At 41.5% G+C, this 14490-nt stretch overlaps 1 protein-coding gene across 2 annotated transcripts in view; it reads left to right on the top strand.

Annotated features, from left to right (window-relative positions):
* NELL1 (neural EGFL like 1) overlaps nucleotides 1-13213 on the top strand; it is a 520182-nt gene extending 506969 nt beyond the window's left edge. For both annotated transcript variants that reach the window (XM_087719035.1, XM_087719031.1), the window contains 3 exons: nucleotides 3580-3756; nucleotides 5491-5715; nucleotides 12867-13213. In XM_087719035.1, coding sequence (XP_087575161.1) covers nucleotides 3580-3756; nucleotides 5491-5715; nucleotides 12867-12917 — 453 coding nt within the window. In that variant the 3' untranslated portion in view covers nucleotides 12918-13213. The remainder of the gene's footprint in view (nucleotides 1-3579; nucleotides 3757-5490; nucleotides 5716-12866) is intronic.
* Nucleotides 13214-14490: the final 1277 nt, after the last annotated feature.

The raw sequence follows: 14490 nt of genomic DNA, 5'->3' as shown, positions 1-14490 counted from the left end.
TTGATGAGAAAAAAAATGAGTGGATGAAAGTTTTAAATAGAGGCAGGTCAATTCTCTACAGCATGATTCAGTCTAGTTCAACATGCTGCCCTTTATGGACATTTCAGATGCTTTATGTTCTGAATAATGAAATATTAATGTTAAGAAACAGGAACACAATAAAACACACATTTTTTCCAGACCCACATCTTGCTTCCAAGAGTATGTTATTATACTTTAAATATATCTTTCTTTATGGATAAGTGATGCTCCGTTGAACTTTACTTGAAATCTTCCAATTTATAGTCTCCTATTTACTCTTTTTTCTACCAGGTCAGAATCAGAATGCACTGAATCTCAAAAAATAACAGACATGTTTTAGGCATATTTACACTGTTAGAAAAAAATACATATGTTCCATTAAATTCCTTATTTAGCATAAAATAGAGAACTAGAAAGCCAGTAAAGAAAGGAAGCATTTCCTTGTGGACAAGCTTACATACTTTGCCCCAGATTTCCCATGTTTTTGACTAAGTTTTTGAAAGAAACCAATAATTAAACTTCAGCTAAGATATTTTACATAATTGGGGAAGTCTCCTTGTATGCTTCAAGTGGAGACTGCAGTTAAAAGGCTCCAAATCGAAATCTTATTTCCTCCCCCACCCACTGTCCCTCTAAATGCATTTTCTCTTTATTTGCTGAAAATTTCTATTTTCTACAGTGCAAAGTTATTTTATAGCTGGATCATATTAATACATATTAATATTAATTTTTGGCTGTCTTTTACATTCAGATATTTCTCATTTTATTTTTTTTAATGGAAAAAAAGTGTATAGTTAGATGAACTCCCAATTACCTTTTGCTTTAACTAAACTTCATAAATATGAAATGTGTCATGCTTTTAGGGAAAAAATGTGCACTTTCTTTATTCCCCTTGGTGCAATCGAATATGCCTTATTTAACTACATACTAATAGCGGTTATTCTGTCCTCCTTCTGTTCCTTTTAGTTTATGCACATCTTAGATTATTTAGCAATTGATAAGGTTATTTTATAAATATATATTTGACACTCAAAGTAAAAAATCTCTCTCCCCCCGCTCTCTATCTCTCTCTCTAATATACATAATGTAAAATACAATAAAATTAATATGTATATTCATAGTAACAATGTATAAAATGTTGTTTTAAAAATTGACTTCTATTCAAGATATATTTATATACTTTGGTTCTCTGGTATATATCATTCCAAATATAGAAAGTGCATTAACTCGTTTGCACAATGCATTTAATATGTTTGATTTTTTATCACTTTATCATTTACTTTGTTTTAAATTGCAGTGTTCTTTTCTCCCCTTATTAGTACAAAGATAAATGTTTGTGGAAATTTGAAAAAAAGTATGCATTTCTTTCAAAGATGCAGGAGTTTTTTTCTCCAACTTGAATTATTTTATATTTGATAAAATATTACGGTTAATAAAACACTCCAGTTCAAGCCTTCTGCTATGCCGAGATTATTTGTCACCACATGGTCACATATCTTCTACATGTTAATAATATACAATTACACATCTTGACTTTTGGCCAGATAGGTGATGAGGTGGAAGTCCTGTTCCAGTGCCTGGATATTGAAAGGCTCTGGTTGGGGAGAAACAGGTTTAGATTTAACCCTAACAAAACTGAATGAATTGGGCAGTGGCAGGTTAAATGACCTGCCATTCACCTAATTTTGGATGGGGTGGCACTGCCCCAAATAGAACAGGTATGTAAATTGGGGATCTTTCTGGACTCTAGGGTCCTGTTACATCCTATGTGCCTTGCATCTTTTTATGGATCAGGAGGCCTTTCTTTGTTACTCATATCCTAACCAACTTCCATTTGGCCTAATGAAATAAGGTCTTCAAGAAGATACAAAAGCAGCTGTGAATGCAATTACAGGCATCCATGTAATACAATTACAGATAATTTTTCACCTCAGTGCCACAAGAGTAGATCACTTGGCAGGGAAGATAATTTGTAAAAGTGTGATTTTTTTTAATAAAAAGAAAGCATTCTGAAAATTAATCAGTAATATGTAAGATACAATGGGGATAATGCACATGACTCACCAGCGGAGAATAATTTAGTTTAGAAATCACTTGCTCAACCAAAACATTAACAAGACAACATCTCATTAATAGTCCTTTCAAGTAGAACCTCTTCTTACTTGGAGATGAAAAATCCAGCCAGGCAAGTACAGATTATGCTTTCTTCCATTCATATAACCCTTTTTCTGATGTTTTGAAATTTCAATCAGATTTTCTATAGACACCATCATTCTGCCTACGTAGCAAAACCAAGCAACACCATACAGTAGATTGTTTTTGGTGGGGAGTTGTAATTGATAACAGTAGTGTTCTTTGATTATTTTTTTGCTTGCATATAAGTGCAGCTGCTGGATAAAAAAAACCCTCTGGAACGCACACTACACATACAATCCACAGCTCTGAGAGTAACCCCAGTTTAAAAAAACTGGCAGCTGTGATTTCACATTGTTACATATATAATAAAAATAAATGAGTCTGATTGGTGCTTTTTTAGGAGGCAACTGGACTTCTTTGTTTTTTCTTTGAAGACATTTTGCTTCTCCTCTAAGAAACTTCTTCAGCTCTGACTGGATGTTGGTGAATAGAAGTATTTATAGTCCTTTCAGACAACTGGTCATTTGCAAATTTTAGAGGGTCATTGAGGCCACCTGGAGGTTTATCTGTGTCCTCAAGGTTGCCTGAGTAATGCTAATAGTTCCTGTAGTCTGCAATTTTTCTGGAAATCCATTCATACTCACACACCAATCACCCCAAATTGCATAGCTAAAATTCTGTAGAGATTCTCAATCATCCAGGTCTCGGTTGTCCCAAGGGTGCTTTTTCAGGAGGCAACTGGATTTTCTTGACAATAAGAAACTCCAGTTGCCTCCTAAAAAAGCACTTTGGAACAACCATGACCTGGATTACTGAGAATCTCTACAGAGACTGAGACAGAGTATTTAGTTTTCTTTTCTTTGGTCATATGTTTAAATGTTTCCTTAGCCTTAGGTCTCAACTATCCACTTCGGGCTTATCAATGTAAGCTAAACCAATAGTTGCAGGTGATGACTAGTCCCTGCTGCTTTATTGGCTGAGCTGAAGAAAAAACTGAAAGAAGCAATCACCAACCACCAAACAACAGCATAAGTGCAGCTTGCAGGATAATCAGAATGGCTATATTTTGTTTCACTTTTAAAGAAAACTAAAAACAAGGATGGTTGAAGTCAGCACATTCAGAGGGCAAAATATTTCATCTATTTCTTTTTCATGGTAGATGCTGAACTTCAGTTTAATTGTGTTGTGTTATTTCTTGAACTAAGTTTGGCTGCCCTTTCAGATGTCCAAAACAAATATTTCATTAATGGAAGTGTTAATTAAGGATCTCAGTAAGACACACATTAAATAAATGGCAGTATAAATGCAACATTTAAATATGACTCGCTAACTCATTGTCAAACTCATCGCAATGAGTATATTCATTTATAACCTTTTATTTAGTGGCATTTGCTTTTATTGCTTCTTCATTTTTTTTAACAGGATGGCAAGATCTTCTGTCGAAGGACAGCTTGTGATTGCGAAAATCTCAGCGTTGACTTCTTTTGTTGCCCAGAATGTGATACCAGAGTGACCAGTCAATGTTTAGATCAGAATGGCCATAAGCTGTACCGAAGTGGTGACAATTGGACATATAGTTGTCAACAATGCCGCTGTCTGGTATGGAAGGAAAAGGGGAAAAAAAGTTTAAAGAGGCTTAGAGTTTCTAATGATAAACCATATTCAGAATATTCATTATGAACAAGCTTGTTCTTTTTTGACACAACATTGCTATGTACTTTTTCTAATATCTAGCCTATTCAGATAGCTGTTGCCGAGAGATTTAATACAAAAGAGCATGTCTCCTTCGAAATTTAATCTATTGCAGTACAAACATACACATACCAGCTTAAACTAATTATTTATTGAGTTCAACGGAGCATGCTCTTAGGCAAATGAATATAAGGATTGCAGATCTAATCATGTCTCCCAACAAAAAAAAATGGACCTTAAGTAATATTCTGAACAATCAGATTTCCATCTGATATAATGCTAAACCAAGTGGTAACAAACCTCAGCAGAATATTTCTTATTTGAATGTCACACAATTTCTTATCCCAATCAAACCAGGACAATTGAAGCTATTTAATACATTCAGAGTCTTATACCAGTTTCTTTGTTCTTGGCTCTTGATTGATCAAGGGCTTGTTTAAAATAACTACTCAGTACTCCTAAGGGATTCCAAGGAGCAGTTTTTGCTGCAGTTTTTGATTCCATACTAGGTTGACAGAGTGAGGATAATGCTGTTCCTAAATGATACAGCATTCTGCAAATGACTTTAAAATGAAAAATATAATTAATGTAACATTTTGTCACTTATAATAGAAACCAGAATTGCTCATATTGGGACTCCAAATAGAACAAACTCCTCAGATAGTACATTATAATAGCAGGAAGTATAATGTGCAAATATGAAGATATTTGATGGTGCACTTTTTCAAAATTGTTTGGAAAGTTCTGAGTTTGAGTAAAACACAGACTACAAATAACACTTAATCTCTATAATGTAAATTACTGCTTCTTTAAAGAAATGATAATATTCCTTATCCTAAAATCTTAGAATGTTACAGTTGGGATTCAGCCAATTCAGGCCGTTTCGGGCAAACTGGTTGTTAAATTGCTGACTGGCCACACCCCTTCCTGCACCGCCCCATCCAAGAGTCTCCACATGCCCCATTTTGGTTCCCAAGTAAGTGCAGGGAGGCCTACTAGGCCCAAAATGGGACACGGGGGAAGCGTGGGATGCAGACAGCCGAGTGCTGCATGTCACAGCCCCCGGCCATGCCCACCATGTCCACACCCACCCAGATTCTACACTATATCATTTGGTTTGCCAAATTATATAATAGGATATGTACTCTCTCTCTCTCTCTCTCTCTCTCTCTCTCTCTCTCTCTCTCTCTCTCTCTCTCTCTCTCTCTGTGTGTGTGTGTGTGTGTGTGTGTGTGTGTGCATTGTTAATTATTAGCATTCATCAGACTTTATACTATGCACCAAAGACAAATTCCTTTTGTGTCCAATCACACTTGGCCAATAAAGAATTCTATTATATTATACTCTACTCTAGCACATTTTTAACATACTATACAGACATAACTGAGTTAGAATTCGTTCAGTGATGCAATTAGAAGTATGTATGTATGTATGTATGTATGTATGTATGTATGTATGTGTATATCCAATTTTGTCCTGGTTTAATATAATTGTTGGGTCAAGATTGCAGTCTAAATATTTTTTTGATAATTATTTGATTATAACATTAATATTTTGATTGCAGAAAAAGTTGTTTTTGATGTTTTCTGCCTTTCATGTGTGCCAATTTGTGTGTTTATGGATCTATTTTGCTTTTCCTAGGAAGGTGAAGTGGATTGTTGGCCACTTGCGTGTCCAGCCCTGAACTGTGATTACACAACAATGTCAGAAGGAGAATGTTGCCCTCATTGTGTCAGTGACCCTTGTTTGGCTGATAATGGTATATATGACATGCAAAAAACCTGTCTAGATGACTATGGAATAACACGATTAAGTGGTTCAGTATGGACAATGCTTGGATCGCCTTGTACTACCTGCAAATGCAAGGTATTTATATAGTAGTAAAACGTGCATAAAGTGTATATGAGACAGAGTTTTCTTTTTAAAAGAACTTTAATTTCAAAGAGAAATAATGTGGGGGAGTACAATGAGTATACCATAATAAAATCATGCAAAACCTATTTTGTGCTTATTATCCTGGGAAGCTGAACCAGAACTATTCAATTGTTCTTTATAACTTTAAATTAGTATTCTTATACTTTGCAGAGTTTTTAGATATGCATACAGGATAGTGACATTTATTATAGGCATGCATTTTAGTCACATATACTGTAACATATGCACATAAACCTAACTTTTAGTGAATCCAAGTTGTGGATGCCATTTATTTATATTAAATTGGCAAATGGAAGAAACCTCTCTTTTTTCTCTAAAAATGGTGAATCATGAAGAACAAAGGTCAGGGAAGATATGGCTTTCAAGTGATATTTCCAAATTAATGAGGAGATGGTGTTGTTGACCCTTCCCCCAATTTTTAAAATTAATCATTAAAAATAAATAGATATTAAGACATTAATGTCAGTAAGTGTACAGAGAAATTGTGAAAATTGTACAATTAGCACTCAGTGTATCATTGATAAAGGATTAATCATAAAAAGCAGAATGCATTGAGTTAACAAAACAAAAAAAGGATTTTAAAGATCTTCTTAATTCACTGAACTGGTTGCCAATCTTCCTATTTATTTAAAAGTAAATTATCTAATAGGGAAAAAATAAGCCAAGAAAACAGTGAAAACAGTGAAAACATTATTGAGTAAATACTTGATGTCTTACTTGCCCTTCACTGTGCTCCATTCTGTTGACATTAAGGAGTTTCAAAATCCTGGCAATGATAGAAATGTCCACCACAACAATCTAGTTTTATTCAGAATTAGGTGGCAGATGCTATTCATTGTTTATCCAAAGGACTATGCCCATGTTCATTATAAATCCACAAAACTGGACTCAGCTCTATTTTCTATTTCTGTAGTGGAGGAAAACCCTGCAAAAACAAAGACTAAAAAATACCCATACACTTTTTAATAATGTCTTATATAACTTGTAATCTTTTAAAAGGTTGTAAGGTTTGGCTGTGGCCCCCAGCAAGCTAAATTAATTTTAATAGAAAATCATAGATTTTTTAGATTTAGATTTTAGATTTTATTTAACATTTATAGGCCGCCCTTTTCCCTGAGGGGACTCAGGGCGGCTTACAATAGTAAGGGAAGGGGAGTGAAAGACAAAATACAGAAAAAAAATGTGAGATAACAAAAAGTACTAAAACACAACATTCACTCAGCATTCGGGAGGGGCAAGAAAATTTATCCCCAGGCCTGACGGGCTAGCCAGATCTTAAGGGCTGTGCGGAAGGCCTGGACTGTGGTCAGGGTACGAATCTCCACGGGGAGATTGTTCCATAGCGTCGGAGCAGCAACTGAGAAGGCTCTCCTCCGGGTGGTCGCCAGTCGGCACTGACTGGCGGATGGAATACGGAGGAGGCCCGCTCTATGCGATCTGATGGGACGCAGGGAGGTTATTGGCAGGAGGCGGTCTCTCAGATAGTCAGATCCACTACCATGGAGCGCTTTATGGGTGGTAAGTAAGACCTTGAATTGCACCCGGAGATCTACAGGCAGCCAGCGCAGCTCGCGGAGGATAGGTGTTATGTGGGCGAACCGAGGTGCGCCCACTATCACTCGCGCGGCCGCGTTCTGTACTAGAAGAATGAATGTTTCTGAAAAATATCCATGCGTAATTCTTTAAGATTAAGTACATTTTATCTGACTTCTTGAGCATAAAAATAATGCATCCATCCTGACAGTATGTTAACTGAAACAACATAGCACCTTTATTGTTGCCAATTTGCCATTGAAATAAGAACACAAGAATAAGTGCGCATGTGCGAGATCAGAGATGGCTGCTAGGCGTTCTTCTCCGTTCTAACTTAGATGGAAAAAACGCTGGAAACCTCAAAATATCAACTTGCACCTTCTGTGAAGAGGTCCTCAGGGATGTCCGGAGTCTGGGGGATCCGAGGGAGCCAGACCTTTGCGGGGGCCGCCGTCTTCGGGCGGCCCCGGCTCGTTCAAACACCGGAGGTCTGTGTGCTGCCTGTGCTGCTCGGCGGTGGGGGAGGCGATGCCATGCTGGGAGCGGCGGTAGCATGCTTCGGCGTTTTCCTCTGGCGGCGGCGTCCTTTGGCGTTTTCCAAAGGCTTCGGTGTCCTCGTTCTGCTGGCTGCACCTCCTGGGGACTTTGTTTGTTTGCCACCGCCCCGGAGTGTAAGCGGACGGACGGAGGAATCATTGGGACTGTTGGCTGCGCTTCCTGGGGGCTCTGCTCGGCCGCCATTGACCCGGAAAGAGAGCGGACTAATAAGAATATTGTTGAGGGTGAGCGTGCTGGCTGTGCCTTCTGGGGGCTTTGCCGGGCTATTGTTGCTTCGGAGGGAGAGTGGACGGACAGAATTACTGTTGGGACTGAGAAAGCTGGGCGGCTGGCTTTGCCTGGTGCCGCGGCAGTCCCTCCGGATGGCTCTCCTCCTCGTTCGGCCTCGTTTTTGCCCCGCTACTGCCCCCCCTCCTCCACTCTTGTTTGGTCAGGTGGCCCCACAGAGGTGACTCCATCTCTGCCTGTCCCCACTGTTGTGAAGCTTCCCCCTGTGTTTTCTGCTTGGCACTGGACTACTCCTCATTGTGGCATTCTAACATCCGGCCTCTCCCTGCCACGGCCTTTGGATTCCTAGGCTTGCTGGCACATTTCCACCTGGCTTTGATTATTGCCACTATTATTACTTTCTGTTGCTACCCTTGGGGCATCGCCTTGGACAGTGCCTGCACAAGAAAACCCTTTGCCATCTTGGACTGTTCCGGCCTGGTTGGACCTTTTCAAACTTACAGAAGAAGAGGGGGATATAAGACACTCCTCCATATATTTTATCTGAACTGCAACTGGTCTCCAGCCACTTCAACCACCCTGAACGCTGAGAGCCAGTTATGTTATCTGATCTTGCACTTTTAATCAACTGCGCAATTTATCTTCTTTTTCTTCCTTTTCTTTCATCTTTCTTCCTTCTCTTTGTACGGGATATGCATGGGATATGTATGGGATGAATGAATGTCCCACTTTTTGCCATTATTATTGTTGTAATTTTTGTGTTTTAACTGCTACGTGGGGATTGCCTGGGTGAGTGCATGGGTATGTATGATTCGGAGGACCTGCCGGGGAATGCGGGGGACACGGGGGTGGTTGAGGGGAGAGGGTCGGAGCATTACGGTCGTAACAGGGAGGGGCAGATATGGCGGGGACTTTAGGGCTGGCCATTACCGGGGAAGGAGGGTTCGCTACGTTACAGAGATCCCTCCTTCCGGCCCTATGAGTCCCACTCCGAGGCCAGATGGCGCAAGTAATCAGGACCCTGGGCTCAGGCTGCTGTCGCTAAATGCCAGGTCTGTGGTTCACAAAGCTCCTCTCGTCCGGGACTTAATTTTAGACGAGAGGGCAGACCTGGCATGTATTACTGAAACCTGGCTGGGCCCGGAGGGAGGAGTCCCCCTCGTAGAGATGTGCCCAGAAGGATTTCAGGTGCTGCACCAGCCGAGAGCCCAGGGAAGGGGTGGCGGTGTGGCTATTGTTATCCGGGAGTCGTTAGCACCTCATAGGATCCCTGCTCCGGAGCTTGTCGGGTGTGAGTCTCTGCTGGTAAAGTTGGACCTCAGGGGTCAAGTGGGTCTGCTGTTAACGTACCTGCCTCCCAACAGCGTTGCAGCAGCCCTCCCCTCGCTCCTCGAGTCGGAGTTCCCTAGGCTTATGGTCTTGGGGGACTTCAATTTGCTGTCGCTCGGTGAACACTCTGATGGGGCGCAGGAGTTCATGGCTTCCATGACGGCCATGGGCTTGACCCAGGTAATCCGGGGCCCAACCCACTCAGCAGGTCACATGCTCGACCTCGTATTCCTCTCGGAGCAGTAGATTTGTGATCTTGGTCTGAGGGGTAACGAGATCATACCCCTGTCGTGGTCAGACCACTGCCTACTGAGGCTCGACTTCCGGAGACCAAACCCCCACTGTAGGGAGGAGGAACCGACCAGGTGGTTCCGCCCCAGGCGACTTATGGAGCCGTTAAGGTTCCAGACGGAGCTTGGGGTCATTCCTGATACTTTTGCCCACAGTCCGGTAGAGACTCTGGTTGCTGCCTGGCACTCGGCAGCATCGGAGACCCTTGACCGGATTGCGCCACTATGGCCCCTCCGAGGCGGCGGATCCCGGAGACCCCCTTGGTTTACCGAGGAGCTCCGGGAGATGAAGCGCCGGAGGAGATGCCTAGAGCACCTATGGAGGTCCGACAAGTCCGAATCGAACCGAGCAATGTTAACAACCAGCACCAAGGAATACATCAGGGCACTTAGGGCCGCGAAAAGATCTCACATTGCCACCTTGGTTGCGTCCGCTGAGTCCCGCCCAGCCGCCCTGTTTAGGATAACCCGCTCCCTCCTAAATAGGAGGGATACGGGGGAACCCTTGCAGGGTAGAGCTGAGGACTATGCCCAATTCTTAGCGGACAAAATTGCTCGGTTTCGGTCGGATTTGGACTCCATCCCCGCAGTTCCAGCCAAGGCACAAGAGGATGAGGTAGACCACCTCTGGGTTGAGTTTCAGGATGTTGCCCCTGGGGATGTGGACAAGGCCATGAGGGCTGTAAGTGCCTCCACCTGTGTACTGGACCCGTGTCCCTCATGGCTGGTTGTCAACAGCAGTGAGGTGACACGAGGCTGGATCCAGGCGGTTGTTACCGCCTCTCTTCGGGAGGGGCACTTCCCCGCCACGCTAAAAGCGGCGGTGGTGAGACCCCTCCTGAAGAAGCCATCTTTGGATCCAGCTGTCCTTAACAACTACCGTCCAGTCTCCAACCTCCCTTTTGTTGGGAAGGTTGTTGAGAAGGTGGTGGCCTTCCAGCTTCAGCGGTCCTTGGAAGAAGCAAGTTATCTCGACCCCTTCCAGTCAGGCTTCAGACCTGGTTACAGCACAGAAACCGCTTTGGTCGCGTTGACCGATGATCTTTGGAGAGCCAGAGATGGAGGCCATCCCTCCATCCTAGTTCTCCTCGACCTCTCGGCGGCTTTCGATACCATCGATCATGGTATCCTTCTGCGACGACTGCGGGAGGTGGGAGTGGGAGGCACTGTGTTATGGTGGTTCTCCTCCTACCTCTCGGACAGGTCGCAGTCGGTGTTAGTGGGGGGGCAGAGATCGACCCCTAGGCCCCTAACATATGGGGTGCCGCAGGGTTCGGTCTTATCCCCCCTACTATTCAACATCTACATGAAACCGCTGGGTGAGATCATTCGAAGGTTACGGGATAAGATACCATCAATATGCGGACGATACCCAGTTGTATCTGTCCGCCCCGTGCCAACTCAATGAAGCGGTGGACGTGATGAACCGGGGTCTTGAGGCCGTTATGGACTGGATGAGGGCTAACAAGCTTGTACTCAACCCGGAGAAGACCGAGTGGCTGTTGTGCTTTCCTCCCAACAATTCGACCAGTGCTCCATCGCTCAGGCTGGGGGGTCAAATTCTACACCCCTCAGAGAGGGTTCGCAACTTGGGAGTCCTCCTGGATCCACAGCTGACTTTCGACCATCATTTGACGGCTGTGACCAGGGGGGCATTTGCCCAGGTTCGCCTGGTGCGCCAGTTGCGACCCTACCTGAATCGGGAGGCTCTCACAACAGTCACTCGGGCCCTTGTGACCTCTAGGCTGGAATACTGCAATGTGCTCTACATGGGGCTGCCCTTGAAGAGCATCCGGCGACTTCAGCTAGTCCAGAACGCAGCCGCGCGAGTGATCGTGGGTGCACCTCGGTTCACCCACATAACACCTATCCTCCGCGAGCTGCGCTGGCTACCTGTCGATCTCCGGGTGCGCTTCAAGGTGCTACTTGTCACCCATAAAGCCCTCCATGGTAGTGGGTCTGCGTACTTGAGAGACCGCCTTCTGCCAATTACCTCCCTGCGACCAATTAGATCTCATAGACTAGGCCTCCTCCGAGTTCCATCTGCCAGCCAGTGCCGGCTGGCAACTACAAGGAGGAGAGCCTTCTCAGTAGTAGCTCCGACCCTTTGGAACGATCTCCCCATGGAGATTCGTACCCTCACCACCGTCCAGGCCTTCCGCACAGCCCTTAAGACCTGGCTAGCCCGTCAGGCCTGGGGACAAAGATAATTGCCCCCACCCGAATGATGAATGAATGTTGCTCATTATTTTATTCTATGTTTTGTCTGTGTTATTGTTTGTATATCCCTCCCTTGATTTTATGTAAGCCGCCCTGAGTCCCCTCAGGGAAAAGGGCGGCCTATAAGTGTTAATAAAACCCTAAAACCCTAAACTGTACTGAATTCATCGAAAGCTAATCCTATGGGAAGACATACAGGAACAGAATAAATTGCATTTCGTTTTTATAACATAATGCTTGTACTTCATATGTCTGATTTCCTTTTAAACCAATCTAAGTGAGTTGCTTTCATTATATCATGGGATAACAAATTCCAGATGTCCATTGAATGTTATGTGAAGAGGGCCTTCCTTTGATCTGTTTTATTTTTTAAAATATTTAGCTATTTCTATCATTATTCTACTGAAAAAAAAAATAAAAAAAAGTTCAGGTAATCTCTTGCTTTATACCACCTATACTTTTAGAGTATTTTGCCAGTTCCCCTTATTTCCATTTATCTAAATCAGAGTACCAATATTGTACCATTCCTCATATAGAAGATGGGGCAACACAGAGATACTTTGGTTCCCCTTTTGTATATCTTTTCCAGATTGACATCCTATTATATATGCCCCATTCTTTTTTCTTTGCAGATAGTAACTTATAACTGCAGATAGCAATGTTCTTTGTGTAAGAGGATTTGGTCATATGATTTCTTATATGTGTAGAGAAAGGACACATTTGCAACATTCTTCCTTCATGAATGAATGAAACAAAAATCTTAAGAGAAAAGTGAAAATGCTTGTTTGATCTCTCTTATATTAGAAATAGATTTTCATGTTAAATATTCAGGTTGTTAGTGTCCATATGAGAAGATTTATTTTCTTCACTCGTATTACTAGTATTAATTCCTCCTTTTTATCTTTTTCCTCCCATCCTACATAGAATGGAAATGTCTGTTGCTCGGTGGATTTAGAATGTCTTCGCAATAACTGAAGTATTAAACTGGGACAATCCTTTTTGTGAGGAAAACTGATGCAATTTTCCACTTTCCAAACAAATGCAGTGTAAGTAAGAGGTGGAAGTTTTGTACAACAGACAATGATCAAAGTCTCCGAGGAAGATATTTGAGAGTTGCCTTTGGGACCTATCGCTACACTTGCTAGGCTTCTCTCTACTTTTACAGTAAAATGCATATAAATCAATGGTTGTTAAAAGTTTTGAGTGTTGTAAATTACACCCTTTTTTGTCAAATCATTTGCAAATGCATTAAAATTATTCCATCAGTAAAATGCAGTGTATTGATTTGTTTAATTTTGTAGAAAGATCACAATGGAATTTCCTGTTTTATTTTAGGTTTAGATCAAAGTTCTACAAAATAAGGCTGCCTGTGGTTTTGTCTCCTATTATTGGCTATTTACTCCGGAGGTCCCTGTCAGATGTATTTATGAAAATATGTATGTATGTACAGTCAAATTGCACAGTACTTATATTTCATAGCTGTCAAACATTGTAAAACATTCCAAGGTACATTGAACTTCTACAGGCTGAAAATAATCAAATCCCAGCCTATCTTTATGAAAATAAATAAATAAGGAATAATGTCAAAAGTTTAATGAAGTGGCAAAAAGCACTTTGTTTTGCAGACAAATGAACTAGCAGCAAAATTTCAGAGTGGAAGAAGAAATAGAGCATTATATTGTTTTCATCAGTAGTAATCATGAGCTTCGTGAGAACTCCAGGCCACATTAAGTTCAGCAAAATGGTGTAGTTTACAAATCAAACAATAAATATTGAATGTAGGTGGAATTCATACAGGGTTGTGTAGCATTCAATAAAGCAATCAAAGGGCTTTACATTTACAAGATTGTACGTGAAAAGTGATTTTTTTTTCATATTATTTACACCAATGTACTTGAGTTTATAATCTATCTCCTGATTAGTTGTTTTGGTGTAATAACATCTACCATTCTCCATCACAAACAATGTAATGAACAAGTTATTCATCTGTTTCCATGTTACAAGTTGTAAGAAAGATGTAAATGTCACTGTAGTTAACTATAATTTCAGTAGATCATATTAGGCAGAGTAGTAGCCTCCCGGTTCCAATTTTCTTTCAGTGTAATACATTGACCCCTTGCCTCTATTATTCCTCTTCTGACACTCACCCAAATGTAATGTATTAAGTTACTTGTCTGTAAAATGCTACTTAAAATCATGAGCTTGGGCCAAAATTGTAATTAAACATTTGAACTGTGTGTAAAAGTTAAGCTTGAAGGAGAGGTAACTGCTGTGATTTTGCTAGGCTAAGGCTTTGATATTACTAATACAAGTCCTGTCTCAGCCTAGAACTGAAAGCTGCTGATATTCAACTGGTTTCCATGCACAATTCTCCTCCTTCTGCATAGCATATACCGTACAATGTATGACTGTATGGGAACTGAAAAGTGAAATCTCCTGCACAGCCACAAGAAATGCTGAACCAGATCTTCAAATCTGTAAATGATGCAATATGGCACATCTAAAAAAAAATAGTAATCACTGGATATAAGTGAAAGGAAGCCAAAGG

This window comes from Thamnophis sirtalis, unplaced genomic scaffold (assembly GCF_051295495.1).
Source record: "Thamnophis sirtalis isolate CommonGarterSnake01/CBP01778 unplaced genomic scaffold, rThaSir2_p1.2 scaffold_1, whole genome shotgun sequence".
NCBI lineage: Eukaryota > Metazoa > Chordata > Lepidosauria > Squamata > Natricidae > Thamnophis > Thamnophis sirtalis.
Note: the sequence above shows the minus strand (reverse complement) of the source record. Positions and strands in the feature narration are given on the sequence as shown.